Source organism: Apaloderma vittatum, unplaced genomic scaffold, assembly GCF_000703405.1.
Source record: "Apaloderma vittatum isolate BGI_N311 unplaced genomic scaffold, ASM70340v1 scaffold8415, whole genome shotgun sequence".
NCBI lineage: Eukaryota > Metazoa > Chordata > Aves > Trogoniformes > Trogonidae > Apaloderma > Apaloderma vittatum.
Window position 1 is genome coordinate 103081 of NW_009715471.1, and position 26917 is coordinate 129997.

The 26917-nt window shown below is 39.0% G+C and overlaps 1 protein-coding gene across 1 annotated transcript in view; it reads right to left on the reverse strand.

The window, feature by feature from the left end:
- Positions 1 to 26917, reverse strand: part of SYNE1 (spectrin repeat containing, nuclear envelope 1) — a gene marked incomplete at its 5' end in the record, with an annotated part of 158814 nt that overhangs the window by 61555 nt on the left and 70342 nt on the right. The window contains 17 exons of the mRNA XM_009869161.1: positions 8 to 85; positions 1311 to 1493; positions 1797 to 1929; positions 2942 to 3138; positions 6928 to 7059; positions 8391 to 8564; positions 9235 to 9435; positions 11246 to 11365; positions 13050 to 13151; positions 14079 to 14288; positions 15196 to 15351; positions 15515 to 15649; positions 16485 to 16635; positions 17866 to 17972; positions 18560 to 18691; positions 22973 to 23164; positions 25039 to 25212. Of these exons, the coding sequence (XP_009867463.1) occupies positions 8 to 85; positions 1311 to 1493; positions 1797 to 1929; positions 2942 to 3138; positions 6928 to 7059; positions 8391 to 8564; positions 9235 to 9435; positions 11246 to 11365; positions 13050 to 13151; positions 14079 to 14288; positions 15196 to 15351; positions 15515 to 15649; positions 16485 to 16635; positions 17866 to 17972; positions 18560 to 18691; positions 22973 to 23164; positions 25039 to 25212 (2577 nt within the window). The remainder of the gene's footprint in view (positions 1 to 7; positions 86 to 1310; positions 1494 to 1796; positions 1930 to 2941; positions 3139 to 6927; positions 7060 to 8390; positions 8565 to 9234; positions 9436 to 11245; positions 11366 to 13049; positions 13152 to 14078; positions 14289 to 15195; positions 15352 to 15514; positions 15650 to 16484; positions 16636 to 17865; positions 17973 to 18559; positions 18692 to 22972; positions 23165 to 25038; positions 25213 to 26917) is intronic.

Below are 26917 nucleotides of genomic sequence, written 5' to 3' on the forward strand. Positions count from 1 at the left end.
CCTGCTGAATGACATTTTCCATCAGGGAAATCCAGCTCATAACTTCAGTGATAGCATGACGAGAAGGAATTTTGTCCATCTGAAGCTGTAGATAGATTTAAAATGTATGTTGTGAAGAAAATGGATAAGAATTCCTTGGTTTGCATTAACGTAGTACATCTGCTTTACCTGCTCCTATTAGCATTTTATTCTACATCCCTAATATATCACTGAGGTTTATAAAAAACTTGAAAAAAAGAAAGGTTTTACTAGGAGATATACTGTATAACTGCATGCATCCTCAGAAAATGCTCTATTAAAAGCTTCGTATTTCCACAAAGAAACTGGACCAACTCAAAGATTCCATTTCTGACTTACTAAAGGTTCTGCGTTTTCGATCCATAATTCTGTATTGGGCTTATGTAAAACAACATCTCAAGCTATGCTCTTCTGTCCTTGTAAATGCCTACTGAATAGACTCATGGAAAATAACTTGGTAATACTCTTCTTGTGTTGTGATTTCTACATGGATTGATTTTGAATAGTACTTATTGTTTTCTTAATAAGATTCGATTTCAACATTTCATGCAGTAGTGCTTGCTTACATTTAGTTACTCAGAAATGTATTCTGTGACATTTTTAGGTAGACGTGCAATATTTTGCACTACAAGACAGTTCAGAGAACTACTGAATGACATTATTTTGTTGAATGTAATAGACTCAGTTAACATTTGGTACCCTTCCTCTCTCCCGCTAAATCCCAATGATATTCCTTAACTCTGAGAGCTTTGCAAATTACAGACTTAAACAACTGCTTACACTGATAACCTCCTAGCAACTAAATACTAAACTAACTTTTAGACCAATATAATTCTTTAACCTCAATATTATAGAGTTAAAAAGCTCTCCTGACCGTACATACATGTGCAGGAACTTTGCACAGTGTTTTTAGATTTATCTTGCACAGACTTGAACCCAGTCTATTCAATATGAACAAAACCACCATCCAAACCTGACAGGGTACAAGTCTGTGAACTTCCTTTTTCCAAAATGCATACCAATATGTTGTAAAAACACTCATCTGTTCTTTGGTTAAAATTTAACAAATATAACTGTGAAAGTTCGACATTAACGCCAACTAGCGTTAAGACAGTATGGGTAGAAACAATTTGGACATAAGTGTAAGCTTTCCCGCATTAAAAAAGGAGTAAAGTCCCTATCTTGCCTCACATGGATGTACTGCGGAAGGGAGCAACTGTCTCTCAAAGGCAGTGTCAGCTGTATGGTTTGAATTTTCTGGAATACCAAAGACCATCACTGGCCTTCCTTACCTGGTGCAGTTTCTCTTGTACTGCCGGGATTTGTGTGAGCAACTCCGTCCACTGATTGTCAATGTGGGACAATGCAGCACGCAGCGCTGCTGTATCCACCTTCTTCAGCCTGAGGAGCTGGTTCCCAGTACTCAGGACAGAAGACTTTTGTGATGATTTAGCATCCACTTCTTTTGAAAACTCCTGTAAATAGAATTATTTTTGTAGAAATTATCAACTACTTGTTTATTGTACTTAAAGCTTTATCTCAGAAAGCTAAGAATTTTCAGTTTTCAGAATCAGTTACAATTACTGTATGTAGCAAAGGAGTGCTTAATGTGCATGCACACCAGTTTTTTGAAGGACTGCTCACCTACAGAAGCAGACATCTTTTTTTTTCTGTATACTCACTACTTCAGTAATGAGAAAAAGTATAAGAACATGATTGCTCAACTGTTTATTTATAATTGGAGAGAAAAAGGTGTCCCAGGTCCACAAATGACTTACCAAAAAGGAGTTCAGGTGGTCTCGGACTTTTTCCAGTTCCTGAGGAACTGTCAAAGACTGCTGGCTCCAAAACTCAAGTTGCTCCTTTGCAGATTGCAACCAATGTGTCAATTCATTTGATTCACTCTGATACCTGTAAAGATGTTAAAAAAACCTAAAACAGTCATTGCCACTTCTTACCTCCAGCTGAACAGCCTCTTCTCCATGTGTTACTGGAAGATACTGTATGTCATATTTAAAACAATAATAAAAATATATTCTTCCCTTTATCAATTTTTTTTAAAAAAACATGAATAATTTTAAAGACAGGCATGGTATCAGAAAACTTTTTTTAACCATCACACCTACAATTCCTAACAGTACCTTTGCTTTGCCTCTTTGGAAAAAACTAAGTTTAATGAACAACTAGTAATTAGGTTACAAATCTGTCTGGGCAAGCTGTAACAGTACCCCATCACACACACATAAACAGATTTTTCCTTTCCATTACAAGGCTCAACCTTCCAAAGCTTTACCATAAGGTATCTCATAACAGAAACTTAATCCTTTTTCAGAAACTATTTCCATATCATTTCATATGCCAAACAACTAAGAGTGTCTCCACATAGCTTTTATACGCACAAGGCCTTTATGCTTCTCTCTTGAAAGGCTAGTGAGCCAACAACCTGGGATATTATGAATAATAGACAAATTTTATATATAAACTATATAAACTAGCATACAAACATCAGTAAATGCACATAAAATCTCCATTCCATATATGCAATGATACAAACCCACAAGAAGCCAGCAGTGGCAATACCCCTACCAGAACATGCTGAAGCTACTCATGCTACCTAGCAAAGCACACATCCTTTCCCACCAACCTCGTTGGTATGAACTCGAGGCTTCCAGATTAGTCATCTAAATAAAATATCTTCTGACTTCGTCTCACCAGCTGTTATCTGGTATGTTTTATTGCAAATGAGAGAGTGTGATAACTCTTCTATAGAATAGAAATAGGATATTGTAGAGTACTCAAATTATCACATACATCTCAAAGCACTTTCTTTTAAATGTTGAATGTAATAGTTCTGGGTTCAGAACAACTTTGACCTGAACAGCGCAGGTGAAGAAGTTTATACTGTCCATTACATCAGCATTACCTTGTCCAGTGTTTCAGTATTGTCTCCAGCCTGTGAAGCTCCTTAGTAACCTTGCTGGTGTTACTCAGCCATTGTTCTCCCAATTGATTCAGTTGACTTTCAAGATCTGAGCAGCTAACAGAAAAAAGGAGCCTTTTCCCATCATCTAGCACTTGGTATAATTTAGGTTGGTATTCAGTCAGGTTAGATCTGAGATGCTGTAATGAGAGAGGAGATGGTTAGACAGCTCTGCAGGTCTCTGCTATCACACTTTCTCAACATTTAGTCTACTTCTGTTGCACTTCGTAACATATTCAGCATCACAGAATGTCAGGGGTTGGAAGGGACTTTGAAAGATCATCTAGTCCAGCCCCGCTGCCAGAGCAGGATGACCTACGGTAGGTCACACAGGAATGCGTCTAGGTGGGCTTTGAATGTCTCCAGAGAAAGAGACCCCACAACCTCCCTGAGCAGCCTGTGCCAGTGCTCTGTCACTCTCACAGTGAAAAAGTTTTTCCTAATCATTGTGTGGAACTTCCTATACTCCAGCTTGCATCTGTTGCCCCTTGTCCTGTCATTAGACATCCCTGAGAAGAGACTGGCTCCACTCTTTGGACAATCATCTTCTATATATTTATAAACATTTATGAGGTCACCCCTCAGCCTCCTCTTGCCCAAGCTAAAGAGACCCAGCTCCTTCAGCCTTTCCTCATAAGGGAGATGTTCCACTCCCTTCAGCATCTTTGCGGCTCTGCGCTGGACTCTCTCAAGCAGTTCCCTGTCTCTCTTGAGCTGAGGGGCCCAGACCTGGACACAATATCCCAGATGTGGCCTCACCAGGGCAGAGTAGAGGGGCAGGAGAATCTCTCTCGACCTACTAGCTAGTCACCTACTAATACACCCCAGGATGCCATTGGCCTTCTTGGCCATGAGGGCACATTGCTGGCTCATGGGCATCCTGCTGTCCACCAGGAGCCACGGTCTCTCTCCCCTACTCTGCTGCTCTCCAATGGGTCAGTTCCCAATCTATATTTGTGCATGGAGTTGTTCTTTTCCAGGTGCAAAACTACACTTGCTCCTGTTGTACTTCATACAATTTCTCCCCGCCCAACTCTCCAGCATGTCCAGGTCTCTCTGGATGGCAGCACAGCCTTTTGGTGTGTCAGTCACTCCTCTCAGTTTTGTTTCATCAGGAACCTTGCTGACAGTGCACTCTGTTCCCTCATCCAGGTCACTGATGAATATATCGAACAGCACTGGCCCTAGTATCAATCCTTGATGCACTCCACTAGATACAGGCATCCACCTAGGCTCTGTCCCATCGAGTACAACTTTCTGACTTCTTTCCTTCCAGAAGTCACCATGGTACATCACGTTTTTTCCCTCTGCTCCAGCTCTACAACTCCGAGAACCATCATGCAGGTAACCTCTCAAAATCTGAATGTGCTGTAATGAACCCCATCACTTCAGTATGTCGACGGATACCTCCATATGATGAACGCCTCCTTGGTGTAGATATTTTACACTTGAAAAGAGCAATTTCAAAAGAATTTTCATGATGCAACACCATTTTGAAAGAAATTGATTAAAATGTCAGAATTTAGTCCATCACCTGGTGAAACCTACTGCAATGGAAGTCAGAGGTGTCCAATATTAAGTTATTAACAGTGGTCACTCTTCAGCCCTTTCAATGCCTATCGTCAGCTCTCTGGTCATCTAACTCTTCTTTTACTGATCTACCCTCTTGCTATCCATGGCTACAAAAGAGAAAGTCACCCCACTCATCCAAATCCCTGAACACAAAAGTCAGTTGTTACAGCACAAGAAAGCAAAAAAGGTACTGAAAAAGGAAAGGCTGTTGATATTCTTACCCTGAATCCAACCTGGAGCAGAGACAGATTTCATTTCCTTTGTGCACAGGTAAAGAATTTGTATATGTGGGCAAACATACCCATCCAATTCTACTATCATCACACAAATACTACAGATTTTAAAAACATCTGTATATTTGACTAAGCTTAGACACAAAATGTACATGCACTCCCATTTTTCAGTTCTTCTGGAACTAATCTGAAGAACTACCCGTCTCACGGTGAATACATAAACTTTCTATTGCTCTTCTTATTGTCTCTTTCACATAAACAGAGCTCTAATAGAATTTTATATGTGTATGTGTGCATGTACTTATATATAATACATACACAAATAAATGTGTAACTCCTAGATAACAGCATAAAAAAATCCTAAAATATTAATAAATCAATTATGATGGATTTCTAACATAAATGTGGCCACAAGAGGAGAAAAAAAAAGTGTTAAAAATTATGCCACAGCAGAATCCGAAACTGGATTCGAATAACCCATTTTATGCAACTGAAAAGAGAAACAAAGAAGGAAAACTAACTTAGGGTCAGAACAAACACAAACAATTCCTGGCATTAAACAAAACAAAAATAAACCCCCTACGCAATGGATTGTTTAGGTTCTCCTCATACCACTGCAAAAGCAGAAAGCTGTCTGGTAAAAGAACAATATACATAACAAATTCAGAGTAGACAAGAAGTCAATTTGCAAGAAAAAATTGGCAGACATTTTTCTGTAAAACAAAAAAAGCCTAACCAAAGTGTCTGGTGTATAATGAGACAAAGACAAAACACTAGACCAGAATTCTAATTTTGAGAACAGACTGGAAAAACAGGATGTGGTAGAAAACCTATATTTAAACTACTAGTTCTTGTTGCACTTGAGGAGGAAAGCAACCCAGGGAACTGAAATTTGTGCAGCCTCACCTTTCTCTCAGGAAATATCATGGAGTGCATACTCTTGGAATTCATTTTGAAGGACAAAAAGGACCAAAAGGCAATCAGGAATACTCAGCTTGGGTTCACTAACTTGACAGCCTTTTATGGCCAGATTACTGTCTCTGTGGATGAGACTGACTTCAGTATGGCCTTTAACATCATCTCCAACAGGACTCTCCTCTGGAAGCGGAGAGAATTTGGGCTGTGTAAATTGGCTGTTACAGTTTGAAAACTGGATGCATTACCAGTTTCAAACACTAGAGATCAAAGGCTTGATGTCTGGCTGGCAGACTGTAATAGGCAGAGATGGCTGATGTTTAAAGCCCGAACCTCTTGAATATCTTCATTAATGGCATTGATGATGACAGAGAGTGGTCAGCCACTCACTAAATCTAGAGATGGCACTAACATAGGGAGATTGATTGAGAATAAAAATGTCAGACTTAGTCCAGAGATACTTTAATTAATGTGAGGTTGGAGGCAGCAGAAACCTTAAGAGAGACTCAATAAAAAGTGCAAATTCTGCACCTTTGGCAGAATAACCTTGTTTCTCACTACAGGCTAGGAAGGGAATGGCTAGAGTATTTAACCTGGCATCTTCCATAACTAAGACATCATCAATAAGGTAAGCTGAAGCACTGGCCTACACTAGGATTGTGAACAACCAACTTATTTTATCATCCTCATCTACATGATGAGACCTTATCTAGTGCATCTGATTCTGCTCTGCCCCCACCTCACATTGAGTTCAAAAAGGAGGAAGTAATCAGGGCCTCGTGTGGAGCTATTAAGATGTTTAGAAACCTAGAGCACATGCCCTTTAAAAAGAGGCTGGGAATGGTGTGCTTTTTTTAGATTGACAAACAGGAAGCTAAGGGTCAGTCTAACAAAGGCCTACAACTGTTTGGAGTAGAATAAAAGAGATGCGAAGACGTAAATGCTCATCAGTAGTGCCATGCAATAGTGACAAGGTGAAAGTTGAAGGTTTAGATTGGGCATTACAGAAAACCTTTTCCGCAGGAGATGATGCAGCACTGACACTGGTCCCCAGCTCAGCTGTTGGAACTCCATCTTTTGAGATTTTCAAACCTGTTGCTGATTCAGTCCATGGCAACTGTCCTGCTTCAAGTTCGAGGCTGGACTAGCTGACCTTCAAAGGTCCCTTTCACCTAACTTTTCCATAAAGAATATCTAAAAAGCACCAACCTGGAAAAGCGTAATCCGGTCTGAAAGCCTGTCCTCCGTCTCTTCCACCAAACCAACAGTGGGAATGCTACCTTCGATAGACTCCAACTGTCTGGTAAGTTCCTGGTAATCTTCATCCAGATGTATCCAGGTCTGCAAGCACAAATTAACCATGTACATAGTGAATATTGAATCTAGGTATCTAGAATTTTTATTATTGACTTTCTCAGTCTGAAACCCTATAGCTGCAGGTTGTGAATGTACAGAAATAACAGTACAAATGTGCAGTGACCCTATAATAACATACTACCTCTGTGCAAGCTCAATTTTTGGTTAGAACACGTGGATAAAGCTATCATCACAGAACCACAGAATGTTAGGGGTTGGAAGGGACCTCAAAAGATCATCTAGTCCAGCCCCCCTGCCAGAGCAGGATCATCTACAGTGGATCGCACAGGAATGTGTCCAGGAGGGTCTTGAATGTCTCCAGAGAAGGAGACTCCACAACCTCCCTGGGCAGCCTGTGCCAGTGCTCTGTCAGCCTCACAGTGAAAAAGTTTTTCCTAATATTTTTGTGGAACCTCCTATGTTCCAGCTTGTACCCATTGTGCCTTGTCCTGTCATTGGACATCACTAAAAAGAGCCTGGCTCCGTCCTCCTGACACTCCCCCTTAACGTATTTATAAACATTTATGAGGTCAACCCTCAGCCTCCTCTTCTCCAAGCTAAAGAGACCAGTTCCTTGAGCCTTTCCTCAAAAGGGAGATGTTCCACTCCCTTCATCATCTTTGTGGCTCTGCACTGGACCCTCCCAAGCAGTCAGCTAAATCTCAGCAGCTCTTTTAAATTTAGAGGAACACAACTTGTGTCACTTGAAGTTCACAACAGTTCTAACAGCAAAGATCATGGAATCATAGAATGGCTTAGGCTGAAAGCAACCTTAGAAATCCCCTGACCCAACCTCCCTGCTTTGGGCAGGGATGCCCTTAACTACACCAGGTTGCCCAAGGCCTCATCCAACCTGGCCTTGAACATCTCCAGGGAAGGGGCATCTACAGCCTCTCCGGGCAATCTATTCCAGAGTCTTGCCACCCTTGTACTGAAGAATTTCTTCCTCAGATCCAATCTAAACCTATTCTTCTTCAGTTTAAATCTAGTACCCCTTGTTCTACCACTGGACACTCTTGTAAAAAGTCCCTCCCCAGCCTTCCTGTAGGTTCCTTTCAGGTATTGGAAGGCAGTTATAAGATCTCCCCAGAGTCTCCTCTTCTCCAGGCTGAACAATCCCAACTTTCTCAGCCTCTCCTCATAGCAGAGGTGCTCTAGCCCCTGGATCATCTAGATTACATGTAGTCTATCACTGCTTTACGTGTACAACAAAAGGGACTGACATCAATCAATTCCAAGCACAGGAAATCAACAGTATAGAATATTCTGGCAGATGATCACAATGGCAGTGCAGAAAAGACCACAGAAATTCTCACCTCCAGAATGTATTCCAGCTCCACACCTCGTTTATGAGCCAGCTTCAAAACCGCTGAAGCTTGTGTCATTAGCTCTGAATGTGACTGAGTATCCTTCAGGAGTGCCCAGCTACTCATCTTTCTAAAAAGTGTTTCCGTCAGGATCATGTGAGACTCTAACCCCTGAAAATACTCCTGAGGGATTTGGGTGTGAGGGGGAGGGTAAAGAGAGAATAGAAAAGAGAAAAGGCAATTGTTAGTTAATTATCACTAAATCAACATTTTAATTATCAGTACATCAAGTATCTGTAGACATAGAATTAGGGAAACTTTTCACTCCAGCAACAGTTCACAAAATACAACACGTAATTAAAAGAGGACAACGGCCTTTTTAAAGAAAGAAGGATGTCATCCTTTGCATGCAAATTCCATCCCAACTCTCATTCTATAAACAAAAATAGTTTAAATCAGATATACATCACAAAAAAAATTTGCCTGATAAAAAATGTGAAAGGGTGTTATTGTACTTTGTGGGTGTGATTAGCAACTGTAAATTTCTGTTGGGAAAAGAGTGGAGTGGTGGAGGAAATTGCTATGTAGCCTGACAGGACAAGAATAGGAACTGCTTATTAGAATAACGAAGAAAATGCAAACTACCTGGGTGTACCTTCAACAGAGCATTTGAAAGCCATTCAGTCAGAACAGTTCATTGATTTCAATTTAAAATACAGTAAGTTTTAATATCCTGATTTAATACCTGCACACCATTCTGAAAAGCTCCTGAACCTTTAGTAGCAGAAAGTTAGCAATCTGCTGTGTACAAGCACAGTCATGATTAGTCCTGAAACATGTCACAGTTTCTTACCTTATGTTTTTCAAGTAGTGACTGAACCTCTTCCTTAGAAGCAACCATCATTTTCTGGTCACCAGACATCTTTTCCTGGCCTGTTTCTACCAGGTCAGCCAGGTCCTGCAAAGCCCGTTCATATTGCCTCTGAAGAGCCAGATTTTGATTCAGGTCACTTCGTCTGGATCCAATAATCATCATCAGCTCATCATACTTATCCTGGGATGAAAAGAGCAGCAACAGTGATTCTTATTTCACACCTTACACGTGTCTTACTAGAAGCAACTTTATTGTCTCTGTGTTCCTTTATGAATAGTAGCAGAGTAGCTATTTCCAGCTCAAAAAGACTGTGCAGATATACTGACTTCATTGAGAGATTAACATTTCAAGAGAGAAAAAATAAGCAAGACCTGCAACTCCTTCAAGTGCATGCATTCAGCAACAACATTAGCAGAATCCCAAAGGCTTGCTTTAAGAAGGAAAGGAGTAGGTTGATCGAGCTTACGTCACCAAAATAGACTACTGTGTGGCTACTGTCTACTGAAGATGCTGTTTACATTTTGCTTCTTATAATGCAGGGGATTGGATGGGCTCCATCACAGCTACAGACTATACACATCCCAAAGCCAGATTTGTTTTCCTCTCCTAATCCAGTAGCTTACTGGTAGCGAGCATGATACATACAACTTATAGTAAAAACCGAACCATGTTTAAAATAGCAATAGGCTTTATATAGGACAGCGAAGTGCAGAAAAAGTGCAGTGTGTATTTCACAGTGTGCCCATACTGCCAAATCACAAAATTATCCAAAAGAAAAATCTCATCATTTCCTATGTGCTATTACTCATCTTGTATAGCCATAAAAGTGAGAACAAACTACAGATCCTTTTCTTTTCCTGAATAGGATTACTTTATTGTTTTGCACTTCAGAATTGTATCCCCAGACCATATGTCTGATGGTGAGGATAAGCCCACACTTTTGATTAAGAGAAGACATCCAGAAACTAATAAACCAAAATTCCTCTATAGCCATCCAGTGCTAAAGCAAAGTATCCACCTGCAGACTACAGCTGGCACTCCTAGCTTTAAAGAGAAAATTGTGAGAAGCACAACTGTCAAAAAAGCAAAAGGAAGGCTTTTCTAAAAACTGATATCAAGGGGAAAGGGTTATTTTCTCATAATCTGAAAGGGGGAAAAAAAAAAAAAGCAAGAGGCTCTAAGGGAAAAAGGATAAAGAACTGGGCAACAGACACATTGGCACAATTCCTTGTCATTCATTTTTAATTGAGATCACTGTTTTGTTGGCTTAATAAGTTTATCTTCCCTTTTCAACCGTTTTGCTTGTTTCCAGTTTATTATTATGCCATTATAATAGGTACAATTCAGTTTTAAACCTTCTCCTTGACCTTTCCTTAAGCACTCCTCTGCCTCAGCACCAAACTACTCACAAAGGAGTTTCAACAGCCTTATATAAGTTTTGATCAATTGCCAACATGTATCTACTTTAGAGCACCTTAAAATAGTCCTACTGCTTAGGTGTGGTCAAAATCAAGTCTAACTGAAAACATGTAGGAACATGAGAGGTGTAAAAGCAAAACATTTCCCATTTCAGGTCACACTTAACTATCTAATCCCTTTCATCTCCCTCCTTTTTTTTTTAATGACAGATGCGAGGTAGAACTAAACCCCAGATCATGAGACACTGGTAAGAACAGAGATCAACCTTCAGCAGACATTTATATTTACATGCTTAGCTGTATCTATTTGAATAGGGAGTCTAGAGCCAAAAGAAAACATGGGCTTGTGTCTTTTTATTATTAATACTTATTATCTCTACTATTAAAAGAGATGTTAGAAAATTTGAAAATGTGGAAGTAGAAAAAACAGGTGAACGAGGGAGAAAGTACTTTTTTATAAACACTGAAATGCTTTTAAACATGCTTTCCTAAACTGCCTTGTGAACAATTAAAAGGAGCGTAATATCTTTGATATCACCAGACAGGACTAGGATGGAACTCACGAACCATACCTGGATCTTAGATAGCTCTTGCACAGAAGGTTGGTCAATTTGTAGCTTGTCTGCACGTTTCTTTAATTCACTGATTCCAGCATCTAGTTCCTTCAAGCCTTCTTCTGCCTCCAGTATAACCTGTATTTGAAAATTACATCACTTAGTCTGAAGGTTTAATAACAGTATTGTAGGTGTCATACAGTAATATTCTTTTCTGTTTTCTTCCTGAAGTATTAATCAGTTCTTCAATCTGCTGAATTTTTAAAGGATACTATAAAGAAAAAAGTATTAATTCAAAGTTGGGAAAGCCCAGTTTGATTCTTAAAGACAATATAGCATTATTTTTTTATTAATACTAAGCTATTTTACTATTAGCTATTTTACTGTTTAACTATTTTACAGCCAACCTTGCTGTTGAGTTCAATGCTTTTACTTATATAGGACAGACACAGAAGGACTATTAGTTGTTCTAACACTCTGCAAACAACCATTAAAGCAGAAGACATGCATGATAGCAAAGATCTGTGCGGAGTTCCCTTTCAGGACGTGGATAGGGCCAAAATTACCATCAAGGAAAAGGACTTGTACATCCCCTTTTGCATTTGGAAAATTACAATTTAGGAACAGAAATAGGTATTTTTAAGTATAAGCAGGTGATAATAACTTTTTTCATGGAAGCCATAAGCTTTCCCAGGTCTTCAAAACTAGGAGTCTCTGCTGAAGTAATGCATACAAGCTATAACAAAGTTAAAAGCACAAGGCAGACTCCTGTAGTTAAAATCCTTTGTTAAGGCACTTTCTTGGAAACTGCCAATCCAAATATGCTTAAGCTGTGAGTAGAACTCTTGACTCTCAGTAATGTAGAATATGTGCAATACAGTCACTAAACTCACACTTCATGCAGTTAAGTTACCTGGCTGACTAAGGGCCTTGTTTCTACTTTCCTAATCACATCGTGAACAGCAGTGCTTTTAAATTTGAATGTTGTACCAGCCAAGGTAGATGTTCAGAAACAAGTTAATTTAGAAACAAGTTAATTCAGCTGTTTTTATTATTACATTGTTTTCCTATTTGGTAGTTAACTTAATCATACAGGAGACAAATTTTTGCCGATCTTTGTACTGTGGAGGACAATTAAAAAAGACATGGAGTTCCAGCTCTCTTATTCATATGGGAGTCTTAATGTTCCTTCAAAATTTGATATCAGGTATATAAAGTCTGGTATTCCAGTTTAACTGAAGGGTAAGTCTCTTCCTCTCAGTCACCATGCATCAGTAACACTTGGGTAACAACAATCGTCTGCAGAATGTGGCCCTTTTCACTTTTCTCATTGGCAAAACAGAAACAGGGAGACAGGATATAATTTGTCATAGTAATAGTTAATTATTCATTAGGCAACTCCTGATAAAGAAAACACAATTATTGCCTTCAACTAAAATAACAGTCAAGATATTACTATAAATCGGTGCAGAGGAAGGCGCCTTTGTTTTTTAATAAAGTCTAACAGCCAAACAATTTAGCCAAACTTTAGACTTTTTTTGGTTCACTGAAGTTTTCTTTCTTTCAAATACTGTCCAGTATATGCATAACTAGGTCAGCTGGGGAGATGAGAAAGACACTTTATGTTGGGGTGGGGTTTTTTTGGTTTTGGTTTTTTAGTTTATAAACATACAGTACACTCCTGGAAGCATTCATTTTCACATACTTTATGTGAACACATACATATTCCCACAAAAATCAACTTTTATCTAGATTCCATTTACACTTTGAATAGAAACTATACTTCTTCCCCTCTCCCCAAACAATAGACATTTGGTAATACCTGCATTTGTTCTGTTTCTGGTCTTTCAACTGACTCTCCTAATTTCTGTAGAATTAAATATTTGTTATCAGCCACTGATGTAAACAGGAGCTTCAGATCATTCTGCAAGAGGCAACAACAACAAATTATAGCCAATCACAGTACGAGCCAACTGAAAAATATTTAAGCTCTAAAAAGTTTAAAGCATTACAGCATCAGCACTAAGGCATAAAATCTGTTCAAAATTGAAAGCATCATAATTAGCCAATGCAAAACATTTAACATTGCTGAAAATCTGTTAACTGGGTATACATGATCCAAAATCTATAGTAACTCCTACCCAAAATGTAACCTGTGAACATTTTACTAGCAAGGATCACTAGCTTTACTTAACAAAAAATATGTTATTCTTATATAGTTTATTCAACTACATAGGCTCATAAACAAGATAGGTTTTAATTTTCAAGGGAGGCTTTTTTCATTATAAACTTAAGCAAATATAACAAAAGTAAATAATCTTCAACATATTACAAGGCTACCCATTATAACTTTAAGAGTACTTTATCAGAGCAGATGCATAAATGTTACTTAACAATTTTGCCAAGCTACAATCATGAATTCATCTCAACAGATGGTCAGAAAAGTGGGAATCAGTATGATATTTTCTACCCTACCTCACCTAGTATAAACAGTGTACTACTACCATTTTTGAAATTATAAAATGTATAGAGTGGAACTCTAAAGTTGCTTTATCTCCTTTGAGAACAGTAGTCAACAACTTCCTTTTATGTAATGCCCTCAGTGTGAGAAATTATGGAGTAAGTGATGACTTTACAATAACTGCATGAGTTTATGAATTGCACAGAGTTTAAAATTATTTGCATGTCAAGTTTTGCACAGCCTATGAAGAAGTCTGATTTTTCAGTAAAAACCTGTAACAAACTTGTTCTTTAGATTTTGTAACAAAAATTCTCATTGCTTTGGGAATCACATCCTTCATATCCCCATTTGACATGTACCCCTGTTAATTCCTTCATATGGGCATCATACCTTGAAAGTCACTATTTGCTGGAGCCGTCCTTTCATCTGATGGCATCTCTGGCTTACTACTGACTCCAGTAAGGTCAGTCTTCTCAGGAGACAATCCAAAGTGTCTTCTATAATATCCCTATTATCACCATTCTCAGGAAATAGCTGAGCAAATAAATTCTTGTTCTTATTCATTTCTTCTGTTATGTCTTTGATTTCTTTGGCAAGAGACTGATTTTGTAGAAAACAAAACAAAACACCAATCAGATATTCTGGAAAGCAGGTAAGTATATTGTCTTCACCACTATCAACTTTGCAGGGCTGCAGTGACTTTTTTTACATTGTCAATATACACACACACACTAGATAAAGCTACACAGCTACAGTATCTCTGATAGAAAAAAGACCCTGGGCTGCCCTGACGAAAAGAATTACTGAAAAAACATCATGTAGAATCATAGAACATTTCGGGTTGGAAGGAACCTTTAAGGGTCATCTAGTCCAACTCCCCTGCAGTGAGCAGGGACATCTTCAACTAGATGAGGTTGCTCAGTGCTCAGTTCAACTTCACCTTGAATGTTTCCAGGGACTGGGCTTATGTAACATCTCTGGGCAACCTGTTCCAGTGTTTCACCACCCTCATTGTAAAAAGTCTTTTTCTTCCTTATATCTAGGTCTGAATCTACCCTCTTTTAGTTTACAACCACTATCCTTCGTTCTATTGCCCCTCTCTCTGTCTCTCATCTCCATCCTCTTCCTTCCCCCTCTCCTCTATTCCCTTGCACGGTGATGAATTTGTGCTGTTTCTATATCACAGAACATTCCCCCCTCTTTGTCTCTTTGTTTTAATTTCAATAATATCGTGCTTGCTAATACTTAGCAAAGAAGTTAAACAGAAGAAAGACTCTATGTTGAATTTTCTTCTGACCAGGCAAAATTTGGGTCAGGGGCTGCTTTCTGCAATGCTCTCTACACGGTCCATAAAGTTACTTCTACCAGTAGCAGAATAGTGCAATTACATAGACGCTATGGCAGCAACATGTCACTTATCCAGGATTCTAATATCTTCTTCCTAAACACTACATAAACCACATATTTATCGGCAACTTAAAGGAAGTCTAATGCATGGACTCCTTACCTCTTGCTTGCCGAGGTATATTTCTGTTTCCTCCTCTGGTGACAGAGCTGTAGCAACAAAGACCTGTTCTTCCACACCATCTAGCCACAAGGAGGTGGCTGAGACACCATCATACAGCTTCTGTTCAAGATGCAGGCTCCGCTCCACCTGTCCAGCCTGAGCAAAAGGAACCAGAGAAGTCCAGAGTAGATGTACAAGATACTCTTTCTAACATCTACTGTTTGGGAAAAGGTCTGGATTTCCAGGTGTGAGCAAGAGGAGTTTTCATTGTAAATGTGGCTCTGCTGCAGAATAGGTAGAAAGATAATCGAACTGTTACCTCAGATGACACATCTTCAAAGGCCTGATTTAGTTTAACCAGTACTGGTGACACTGAGGATTTATCTTCATCCTGTCCTTCCTCCTTATACATAGGCATTCCAGGTATCAGTCTGTTTGGTCTGGTATAAAGCTGCTGAAAGAGAAGTACTAATTAGAATGCTTCTACCATATAAAGGGCGCAAAGTTTGGCTATACAGGTTGTACTGCTGACTGAGGATATCACCAAATAATGCTCACGGTCCTCCCACTACCGTTCTGTGTTATCAGTATCTTGAATAAAAGATTGCTCAACAGGAGGTACACTAGAAGCACAAGAAAAATACGTGCGGCCAGAATTAGCAGTGATTTGATTTTACCAAAGAAAAATATAATTACTTACTATTGAATGAATACAAGATATTAGAATGTTGGAGCTGATTTTAAGACAGTGTTGTATAAAGAATAGTGGGCCTGGGTATATTAACAAGAAAATGGAGGATGTGTGTTAAGACAGATCTTGGATTTTCCCTGGTTTCTTTCATAAATAGCTCTTTCTTTCAGTAAAAATTCTGTGGCTGAGATCACTTACTTCTTTGTCACGTACCCTCTACGATCAAGAATTGGATGTAACCAATAAATTCAAACTAAAAATCCCACCTTGTCTTCTAAGTAGTTGCCAGAGTACTGGTCAATTCCAGAGAGATGATTTGTTACACAATTATCCTGGGATAGATAAGTAGATCAAAACTTTGTCTGAGCCCTTTCTTCCTTTCTAGTTTATGCACCTGAGTGGTAGTGCAGTTCAAATCACTTTGAACAAAAGCAGTGCTAGTGCCAATATTTAAAGTTTTTTAAGATATCACAAATATAAATTCTTCCATATCCTTTGCATTAACTACATCATCTTAATGCATTTGCTATGCACTGTACCTCATGTTGTGACAACTGCTTTCATCAAAAAAATGTAAAGAGAAACTGAAAATACTTACCAGCTGTTCTTGTTCCAAAGCTTTCTGGAGCAGTCTCTGCTTGGTACTGAATTCCTGGTTCAGGCTTTCCCATTTCACCTTCATCTGTTCTTCAGGTGATGCCTTCTCACCTTCCAAGCCTAATTCCTCAGAGAGTGTATCAGGCTTCACACTGAATGGGAATATGCATAAAGATTTAACAAATACAAAAGTTATAACTGTATAAGGTGTTTCCTCTTTCAACTAGGAAATTCTACATTTCACTTGTGTTTTTTTTTTCCAGATAGTTAGACAAAAGCTGGTTTGTAACAGCAAGAAAGCAGACTGAATATATAGTGCATTGAAATATAACCTCTAAACAAGCTCTACTTCAAAGCATGAAATAAAAAAAATTATCTGACTCTTTTCTCACCTCCTCTCTCAAAATCCCAGACATATCCTGATATTTTAATGCTCTACAAGCATATGAGTTTAACTTTGGTAAACAGTGAATGTAGCTCAGTGTTTTCTGTTTGATTTTTTTGTTTGTTTCTATAGTATATCATGATGTGACAGAGGGAGATAAGGACTTTCTGGCATCATAATAAGAAACCACACTGAATTAACACAAATAGTGAGGAAAAGAACTTACATTCCCTATGCATTCTGCTGCCTCATGAACTACCTTCATGTTCTAGCATGCTAGAGGAGCCACAAGAGTGCTCATTACTACTGAGATAAATCAAGGAAGTGTTTTAACAGAAGGGTTGACTGTTCCTTGATTACTGAGCTAATAATCTTCACCCTGTTTTCCTCTTCCCAAGTCCTATCTGCTACCCGAAGGTCCATATCAGCAGTAGGCAGCAGTTTTCTTCTGCCTTCTCTAGAGCAGAAGTCTCTTCCAGTCAGAGCTGAGGCTTTCATACATCGACTTCCCTCCCAAATGGGAAAACATGCAAGAAAATATAAACTAGAGATAAAATCTGAAATACACAAGGCTTCAAAAATAAAAATCTTAACTAACTGCAGGAAGGAGAAAAAATAGGCAATGGCTATCTCATCTGGGGAGCCCTGGTTACAAAGGCAGTTTTAGAGATCAGCTATGATTCACACAGCAAGGCTGGACAACAAACCTATACTACAACTGATCCACTGCTTGTCTAATAGATCCTTTTAGTTTGTAATTTTAGCGTGATGCTTGATAATAAAATAAATTTCTAAATGCTAAAGATGATCTATTAGCACAAAACAGTTCGTGTAACTATATTATCAGACCACTGAATTATAAACCAGGACTCCAGTATCCTAGGTGCTGTACAAAACTGATAAAAATTAGAGGAATATAACGCAAAAGGTAACGTAAACATAAGGATGACAAAGCACAGTCCTAGAAATTTACTTCACAGAACACATGAAAGCACACCTTATAGACAAGCCTTCTGGAGTGCCTTGCTGTGTTAGGATTTCTTCTCCACGACATGCCACTGACCGAAGCAGATTCTTCTGTTCTTCTAGCTCTTGTTCCAGCTCCTATCATAGAAAGTCACAAACACAAAACAAAACTTCAAACAGACTGGTTTTGCCTTGGAAGAATATGTCTATGTTGCGTAACTGTCATGCAAGGACAGTTGAGCTATTTTTGATATGGCCTGCTTGAGCACGAGAAGCAGTGCAAATTCTCTACCCAGGGACACAAACTGGTACATAAACTAGGGTTTTGAACTAATTGACTAAAGCAGTGTAATTTCTGGAACCTAACCTAGTAAGGATATCATCCAACACAATATACCTTATAATGTGTGCATTTTTCCTTCTATAAAGACAATTCGATTACTATTTTGAGCAAATACCATCTCCTTAGGTAACTTTGAGAGTTGATTCAATTTAATTCTACTAATGGACAATGGAAGTACAGAGCAATTAGGTAAGTTGACCACAGTCACCTAGGAAGTCTGGTCTGCCTGGCTGTCATAGATAAAAAATAGTGCCCTCCGATGCATCATTACAAAATGAGTAAGAAACAGTGTCGAAGTGAAGATTTCAGCATAACAAGAACACCCCAGCTACAGTGTTAAGCACAATCTAAAGACAGGAGTAAAAGAAATGCAAACACCAACTTTCTGTTGCTGCAGGGTGCTCTGCTGCTGCTCTGAGCGAGTGGTTCTTGCTTGTGCCAGCCATTCTTGCACACTGGGGCTTTGTGAGGAAACAAAGTCCAGATCGCTCTCCTCCTTTTCTTGTAATGATCCCTGCTTTAAGAGAAAGAAATAAAGATTTCACAGAATCTTTTATATTGCTAGAGAGAGCAGGTCCAGCTCATCAACTCAAAACTACATGTAGTGTCCCCTTCCACCTCTTAAGCTGCTGTCTGACATGAATTCTGAAGTGAGCAAAGACTTTAGATTCCTGACTTCTATTGGTCATTGGTTACTAGCAAGAAAGCATCATTAAAAATGCAGAAATAAGCATGTACCACTGCATTTTGAGCAGAGATTAAAGACCATGGACTGATGTGTTTCTGAAGACTGCTCTGCTTCTTTGAAGAAATAGTATTTATCTGTAATAGAGGGTAGAGCTTTAACTGGCAATGCAAGGAATGATTGGGTTGTTTCTGTCAGGTTTTTAGTCTTATTAAAACCAATTTTTTTGTCTCAGTAAAAACGAGGTAATGCAGGTTGTCATACTGGTCAAAATTTATTTATCATTAAGTACATAACTCCAACTGCAGTTGGCAGAAACACAGTCAGTTAAGAACAGATTATATGATATGAACAGTAAAGAAAACAAGAGAGACCAAACCAGAGGATGTTACAGTAGAAAAGCAAAACCAACAGTTCCTTCGTGTCACACTTCTATCACTATGTTCTTCCAACATGAGTGATTAGACAGGCTTTCTGCACAAGTGAAGCAAAAAAGAGCAAAAGCCTTAGTAGTTCATAAAACTGCTCTATTACCTTCTTGACTTCTGAAATCCATGTTGGTTGTAAATTTAAAATATTTTGGCAGACAATGTATTCAAATGTATGGATTCTACCACACTGTGCCTAATGTCAAAGATAGGCTTGTAGGTCTGGCTACTTAGATTAACATACCTCTCTGGATTTATTTAATATTACTTATTGCTTACAGGCATATGGTGACTGTAGAGCTTGCACCTTTTGTTTGTTTGTTTGTTTTGTTTAAAACTTCAAGCGCTAAAGCTGGGGCTTAATTCCCTCCCACTTCGTCTATATATCTCATTTTTGTAGGATTCATACTTTGCCCATAATTCAGTAAAAGCACCAAATGATTCAGACATTACAGGAGGCTCTCCAAAACAAAAACATGCTCCACTTTATGGAGAGCCTTTGTCCCAGGCAAGGACAGCAAGGTTGGAGTTGGCTGAGAAAAGCCCTCTTGCCTCTCCTGGTGCTCTTTATATTAACAATTGGGATGGACCTCTGCCATCAGTGTCCCTGGCACCAGGCACTGAAACATCAGAGTTCTGTCAAATAGTAGAAATTAGGTTTAGTACTTCAGTTTTGGGGGATGATGAGTATACTGGAGTTGAAAGGGCGTATAAGTGTTAGAGGGTATCAACTGTAAGAGGAGCAAAACAAGCAAGCACGTATCTAGAGATGGAAAGATCCATTAGCCCTTAGCTCTCTGAAACAGCTCTGTTTCACTAAGGATTCCGTTTGCAGGTGAACTGTGATACTTTGCTTTGGAGGAACAAGCTGACGCGGTTGGAGTGTGAACAATGTCACTAAAGGATATCAGATAGGCAAATAAAACATGTAAAGAATAAAGAGGGCCTGAATTTTTTATTTTTCTATTAAAAAAAGAGAAAAAGAGACAATCTTTGTACAAATTGTAAAAAAAAAAAAACCTGCTTCATTTTATATATTCTAAGGACAGCAGTTGTTCATCTCTTTTAGACAACAGTATTTAGTTCTTCACCGTATTTGGGTAGGGCGTTTAATTTCGTGTCTCCTTTTCTCTGGGAAGAGGGTTACAAAGCTAGAATTTTGGAGTTACACTACGACAAATAAATAGCAGTCCCAAAGGTCCCGCAATAGCAGAGTATAAAAGGGATTGTGGTATTTGTGGATGTGATAAGGTTCTGCAAATACACTGTTGTGCATACTTTTTAGACCCAAATTATCTGTGAACCAGATTTTATCATTCTCAAATCACAGGATATGTAATTTTGAAAAAATGCACTTGCATTTTCATTTGAATTCTGTCTGAAGGAACTGTATTACATTTCCTTTAAATAGACAGAGAAATAAATGCTTGAAGCTATCATTCTTGGGGACTATTCACACTAGGACAGAAAGAGTTGGAAAATCCCTGAAGAAAATGGTGATGAAATTGATCTTTCAAAAGACTTTAGAATTGTATATACTTATAGCAGGCGTATTGGTCTCGTGGAAACGAAGTGGTCCCTCACAAAAACACATTTTGTAACAAGGAAATACTATATGCTCCTTTTTACTGCAGAATTCTTTGTACTTCTTTGTTTTATAAGGAGTCTACTTTTATTGCTGCTATCTCACAGAATTTAGTAAATACCTATAATAAAGCATTGTTTTGTATATCTTTCAAAATGCTTGAAAAATGCTACATTTGGCACCAGTGCAGTCTGGAACTCTCCTGACTGAGCATGTTTCTGATTAGTTTCAGTGCTTTATTTTATCATTAAAGGAGTTGGTCTCCAAATTACTTTTTTTCCATATCATTAGTGACATTAATTAATTAAAATATGAAGGAAAACTAAAATTGCTGCAAGGAAGAGACAGAATCTCACACTAGCTCATAAAAAACCCCAAACAACCAAAATCCAACCAAATAAAAAAGCCTTGTGCCACGGGAATAACAGATAGGCTGAAATATTGCTTTAAGGAAAATATAGCTTCATCTTTACAATGCTCTTGGTCTCACAGTGTAACCTGCGAGGATCCTTCTTTTTCTGGGTGCAACCTAGTTTATGCCTCTGGGCAATTACAATGTTATCACTACATCTAGAGACGTGTAAATCTGAGTTTCTTACATGCATGAGCAACAGTGCTGTTAGCATATAATATTTCTCAGGGTCAGTAATGACAGTGGATGAGAATTAGTGTGTTTTTAGGGAGCTGATGCTCTGAGTCTCAGTCCATAAGAAATACTTTATGCCTGATTGTTTGGAAATAGACATTATAGAATTTCTCATTTGAAAAAAAAGTGTTCAGTGAAAATTTCAAGACATTATACTGCCTGTATCTATTCCCTTCCACATTCCGTAAGTCCCAAAAGGGACTTAAGTTGCTTTTTTTACATTAAGTTGTTTTTTTACATTAGAAAAGCATCCAAAAATCAGTTTTATAAGTTTAAGTAAACTAGATCACACCATTATATTTTAAAATGCAGCACATTTTAAAATGCATCATTTGTGTTCTAAAACGAAGCAAAAAAGTCTGTGATGCTTTTTCACTTTACAAGTAATGTATCAGAATATAGTATATGTCTACATGCTGTTGATAATTCTTTTCACCTGCCTAATCACTGGGCTTAATATTCAAGGTTAACATTAAAGTTACTTCATCTTACAGGCAATAGGAATAAATACCTGGGTTTTTTCCTTCCTTTCTTTTTGTGTTGATTTGTTGGGGTTTTTTTATGAAGCTATGTTAAGTTTTATAGTTATCCAGTTGCTTCGCACTAAAAATAGTTCTTAGAATGTCAAGTGACTTTTCAAGCTAACCTCTCAGTAGACTTTAATCTGCATTACAAGCTAGAAATCTTTGAAGCTTATCATGTTTAATTTGCACAGCAAAGCCCAGAAAAGAAGTAAAAGAAAAGGGGGGGAAAGGAGTCACAGCAGGGCAAGCAAATTCAAAACCAGTCAGTGACATTACATTGTTGGGTTTCTTGTATGTATTCGGTTCTCCACATGCTAGTTTAACCTAAAGAACAACCAAAACCAACTGTTAAATAAAATGAGCTAGTGGCAATAAGCAGATCAATGCTGCGAGGAATAGAAACCTCAGACAAGACTGAGGGTGAAAGTATCTTTCTTTATATAATATTTTGTGTGGTGTAATGACACCACTAAGTATTAGCCATATTTAAAAATGTTTCATTATCCTGACATTATCTGTTTGCTTCACTGTGCACACTATATGGAGGAAAGTATTTATCTACGATTGTTCTTTTGTTGGGAGAGGGATCCTTCCCCAGAGCACATGCAAACTAAGGGGACTGGGAAAAAGAACAGAGTACATCCAGACCAAGCTAACAAATCATCTGCTTTATTATTTTCCTTTCAGTGAAGATAGTGAGGTTGTGATAGTTTCACCATGAAGTGGTGCTGGTAACTTGAATATGATAAGCTAAAGATTGCTAGCCTGTTCTTTATTTCGGAATTTAGTTCTATCTACTAAGTAAAGATCAATAGCTCAAATCAAAATTAGTAAAATGCTTTTATCCCTTTTCCCAGTTGCATAGAACTGCTATGAAATACCCCAACCTCCTGCTCACCGTGAAGCCGACTGGAAAGAGCCACTTACCCGAATGTTGATCTGTTTGTCGTGGAGCACTCTCTGCAGCTCCAGAAGGCTGCCCTTCAGCGTCCTGAGCTTCAAAGCCAGCTGCTCTGCCTCGTCCTTGGTGTGAGCCTTCCCCTCCATAAGCAAGTTCTCGTTGTGCACAGACAACTCTGACAAGGCTACCACCTTCTGCTCTATTTCAACCAGCATGTTCTGCAGCAGCAAAAACAAAGAACCAAATTCATACATTTTCCAGCATCTGTGACGCTTCCTGGCAAGACGACCTGTGGCCTACCTTGCCCGTTGCCAAGCTAAGGGCAAGTCAGATACCATTGCTTTGCCTTCCAGTCTCTTTCAGAGTCCTTAGGAATATGCTTGCAAATGTTTGCATTTGCCATTTCTGTCTGCAACCTTTTTCAAAATAGGAAATCAAAAAGTTATTTGAAACAAAGGATTTGTCTTAGAGGAGATGCTCTTTATTTGCACATAAAAGGTAAGCGTGGCTAAGATGCTAGACTGGCATCCATACTGACAAGAAATAGAGCACTCAGCTAGAGTTACTTCTTTCCTCTTCTTCCATGTACGTTTAGTGAAATGTTTCCTACCTCCTGCTATGTGTTGCTCTGGCTGCGTTGATAAGCTTGTCTTCTCACTATTTGCTCTTTCTGATTGGTCCATGATGGACTTAAGGATTTCTGTATAATCCTCTTTAGTCTAAAGAGAGACTTAAAGTGACAAATCTCTGGCATGTTTATTCTCAAAAGCTACTTTCCTGACATTCCATTAACCATTTATGTATTACAGACACAGAGCATGTTTCAAACTTCCAAACTCAAAGCTCATACAAATCTTGCTCAAAAACCTAGTCTGACATCAGATGTTTTTGTTTTCATATCAACTGTCACATATAAACTTATAAATATTTCTCCTGAAGGAATACATGCAGGATAAGATGGGCAGAGTTTCTCAAAAGTGTAAAAACATATAGGATTTTACACAAAACTTGATGGGCTGAGATTTTAAGAACCACCAAAAGAACAGCAGTATTAACTTTTCCACAAAGTTATTGTTCCTTTAAATTTTGAGTTTCTTACAAAAAAAAATTACTGCTTTGTTTAAGCTTCCAGGGTTTATCTATATGCAGCAAACAGGTTCCAAGGATGCGTGATCATTTCAGACTGAGCACTGAAAACTCCAATAATGCAGCAGTATTGGTGGAACTTTAACTAGATGTTTAATTCATAGGATTTATATGAAATTTAACTTCCATTTATCCTAAAATAGTTGAGATCTTCAATACCAAAAGGGACCTTTTACCCATCTATTCCTTGCCCGTCTCATAATTTTCATTGCTATGATCCTACATTTCTAAATCCTCATTTAAAAATTGAAAACACTTATTAATTTGAGAATCTAGATGTTATGACTGATCCAAGTCTTGTTAACAGAGAAGTATATGAAATTGTTCCTATTGCAGCAAAATGATTTTCCACAGTTGTTTTGGTATTCTGGTGATTAATGTTAAATTCATAAAAATAGTAACTACTGATGATTATACTTGACTTTTGAATGTAGGTACAGATTACTCCTGAAGAAAACACAACACTGCCCCAGTCACCACTGCTACTGTGAGCGTGTTCTTCAGCTGGAGGAGTAGGAAAGTACACTGCAGGTGTTTCATACCTATCAAAGGACCTGTTCAACAACTCTTGCTTGAGTGGACTAAGTGAAATGAATACAAGGCCTTTAAACTAAAACAAAATGTCCTCCAGAAGTCGTAAAGCTTTGTATGTTCTTGCAGTCAGGATGTATTTTTTTCCCACTGCTATATTTACATAGGCTTTCTAAAGCACTGCTTGCAACTTTTAGTAAAAAATGAGTAACAGGCTATATTTTATTTCACAAATCACTGATGAAGCTATTGAGTGTATATGAGGTGCTAACAAGATCAGAAACTTTTTCTCCACTAATACGCTGGCTCATCCCTTTCAATAACAGTCTTAACATTAATGCTCTATATTTGCCTTCATTCAGAAAAAGCTATGTCCATCGCGTTCATCTAAACATTACAGGACTGATGATTTTACCTGACAGTCTACCAACTGTGCCTCCATGTCCATAGGCTCCTCAGTGGAAACTAGAGCGGTATCCAGCGTTGCACGGGTATTGAGTAGCCAGTTGTCAAGCTCATCAGCTTCACAGCGGTACCTTTGAAGAGCCTGCTCTTGCCGCTGTTCTTCCAGCTGCTCGTTCAGTTTTTCCTAGAGGTATAAATTACATTTTACTTTTAAAACCAGATGCGCCACAACAGTCACTTTTAAAAATTGTTTCTTCTCTGTCTCTCACAATCTCTGTACAGTATTTTACTTTCAATCGAGGAGCATGGTCTTCTGGTGACTAAAATTCTGTTTCAGTTCAGTGACTCTATTTCTACTTCCTGCAGTACATCTCTGCTATTACAGCCCTCTAAAGGTGAGGTCTTTCCCATCTCCTCTTGCTGCTGCTCTCCTTTGGGCTTCCTACCATGCTGATTCAGTTTGCTCAACTAGCATAGCACTGTTTGCTTACATGCTTACAAGATGCATGGGGCCACAGAGCTGGGAGTGGGCTGCGGGGAAAGGAGAGCTGCTTTGCCTCTTTCTGGCAGCAGCAAGTTCTTAGATAGCCTCGTTTTCCCTCAAGAGAGGCATGAGAGGGGTAGTTGAAGAATCCAGCACAGTACTGGTGGGCCCTTGGTGTAGCCACCACAGATAAAGAGAACACTGCTTTTAGCTGTCTACCTTGTCTGGCCTCGTAGAGGATCCCTTTGCCATGGGGTGTGGAAGGACATTAAGCTCCAGTGACTGCTGCAGCAACACGGACTCCTTGGCTGCATCTGTCGGTTGGCCCATCCATTGGACAGACAGAGTGAGCAGTAAGACTTGTTGGCCTTTAATAGTCCCATAAGAATCTGCAAAATGGCTGAACAGCTGGGCCCAGAGGGTGGTGATTAGTGGCACAAAGTCTACCGACAGGCCAGTAATGAGTCTCAGAAAGTTTACTGATGCCACAAAGCCAAAGGAGTGGCTGATACACCAGTGGGTTGTGCTGCCATCCAGATAGACCCTGATAGACTGAAGAAATGGGCTGACAGGAACCTCATGAAATTGAACAAAGGGAAATGCAAACTCCTGCACCTGGGGAGGAACAACCCCAGGCACCAATATATGCTGGAGGCCAACCAGCTGGAAAGCAGCATAGCAGAAAAGGTCCTGTGGCTCTTGCTGGACACCAAGTTGAACACGAGCCAGCAAAGGGCCCTTACGACAAAGAACACTAATGGTATCCTGGGCTGCATCAGGAGGAGTGTCATCAGCAGGTTGAGGGAAGTGATCCTTCCCCTCTGCTTAACACTGGTGAGTCCACACCTGGACTATTGTGTCCACTTCTGGGGTCCCCAGTACAGGAGAGATACAGAGGCCTGAAGACAGTACAGGGGATTTCAGGAATAAGAAACAGATAGAGAATACTTGGATCTACCAGATAATGTAGAACCTAAGCATGCCGAAAATGGTACAGAACAAGGGGAGAAGATTGTACAGGATCTGGCTGGAATAGAGTTAGCTTCATGGCAGCCTGAATGTTGCTGTGCTTTGCAACTGTGACTAAAACTGTGCTGATAACATTGCAACGTTTTGGCTACTGCTGAGCAGTGCTTGCACAGCATTAAGGCTTTCTTTCCAACTTCCCCCTCACAAAGGCCAGTAGGGCAGGGTGGGTGAAAGATTGGAAGAGGGCATTGCTAGGACAGTTGACCTGAGCTGACCAGAAGGGATAGTCCATACCATATGAGATCACGCTCAGCAATAAAAGCTCAGGGAAAGTGGAGGGGGAGGAGGGAGGGGAGGGCCTTCCCCAAGCAACTGTTATATGTGCTGAGACCCAGCTTTCCAGGAAAGTGGCTAAATGTCTGCCTGCTCACAGGGA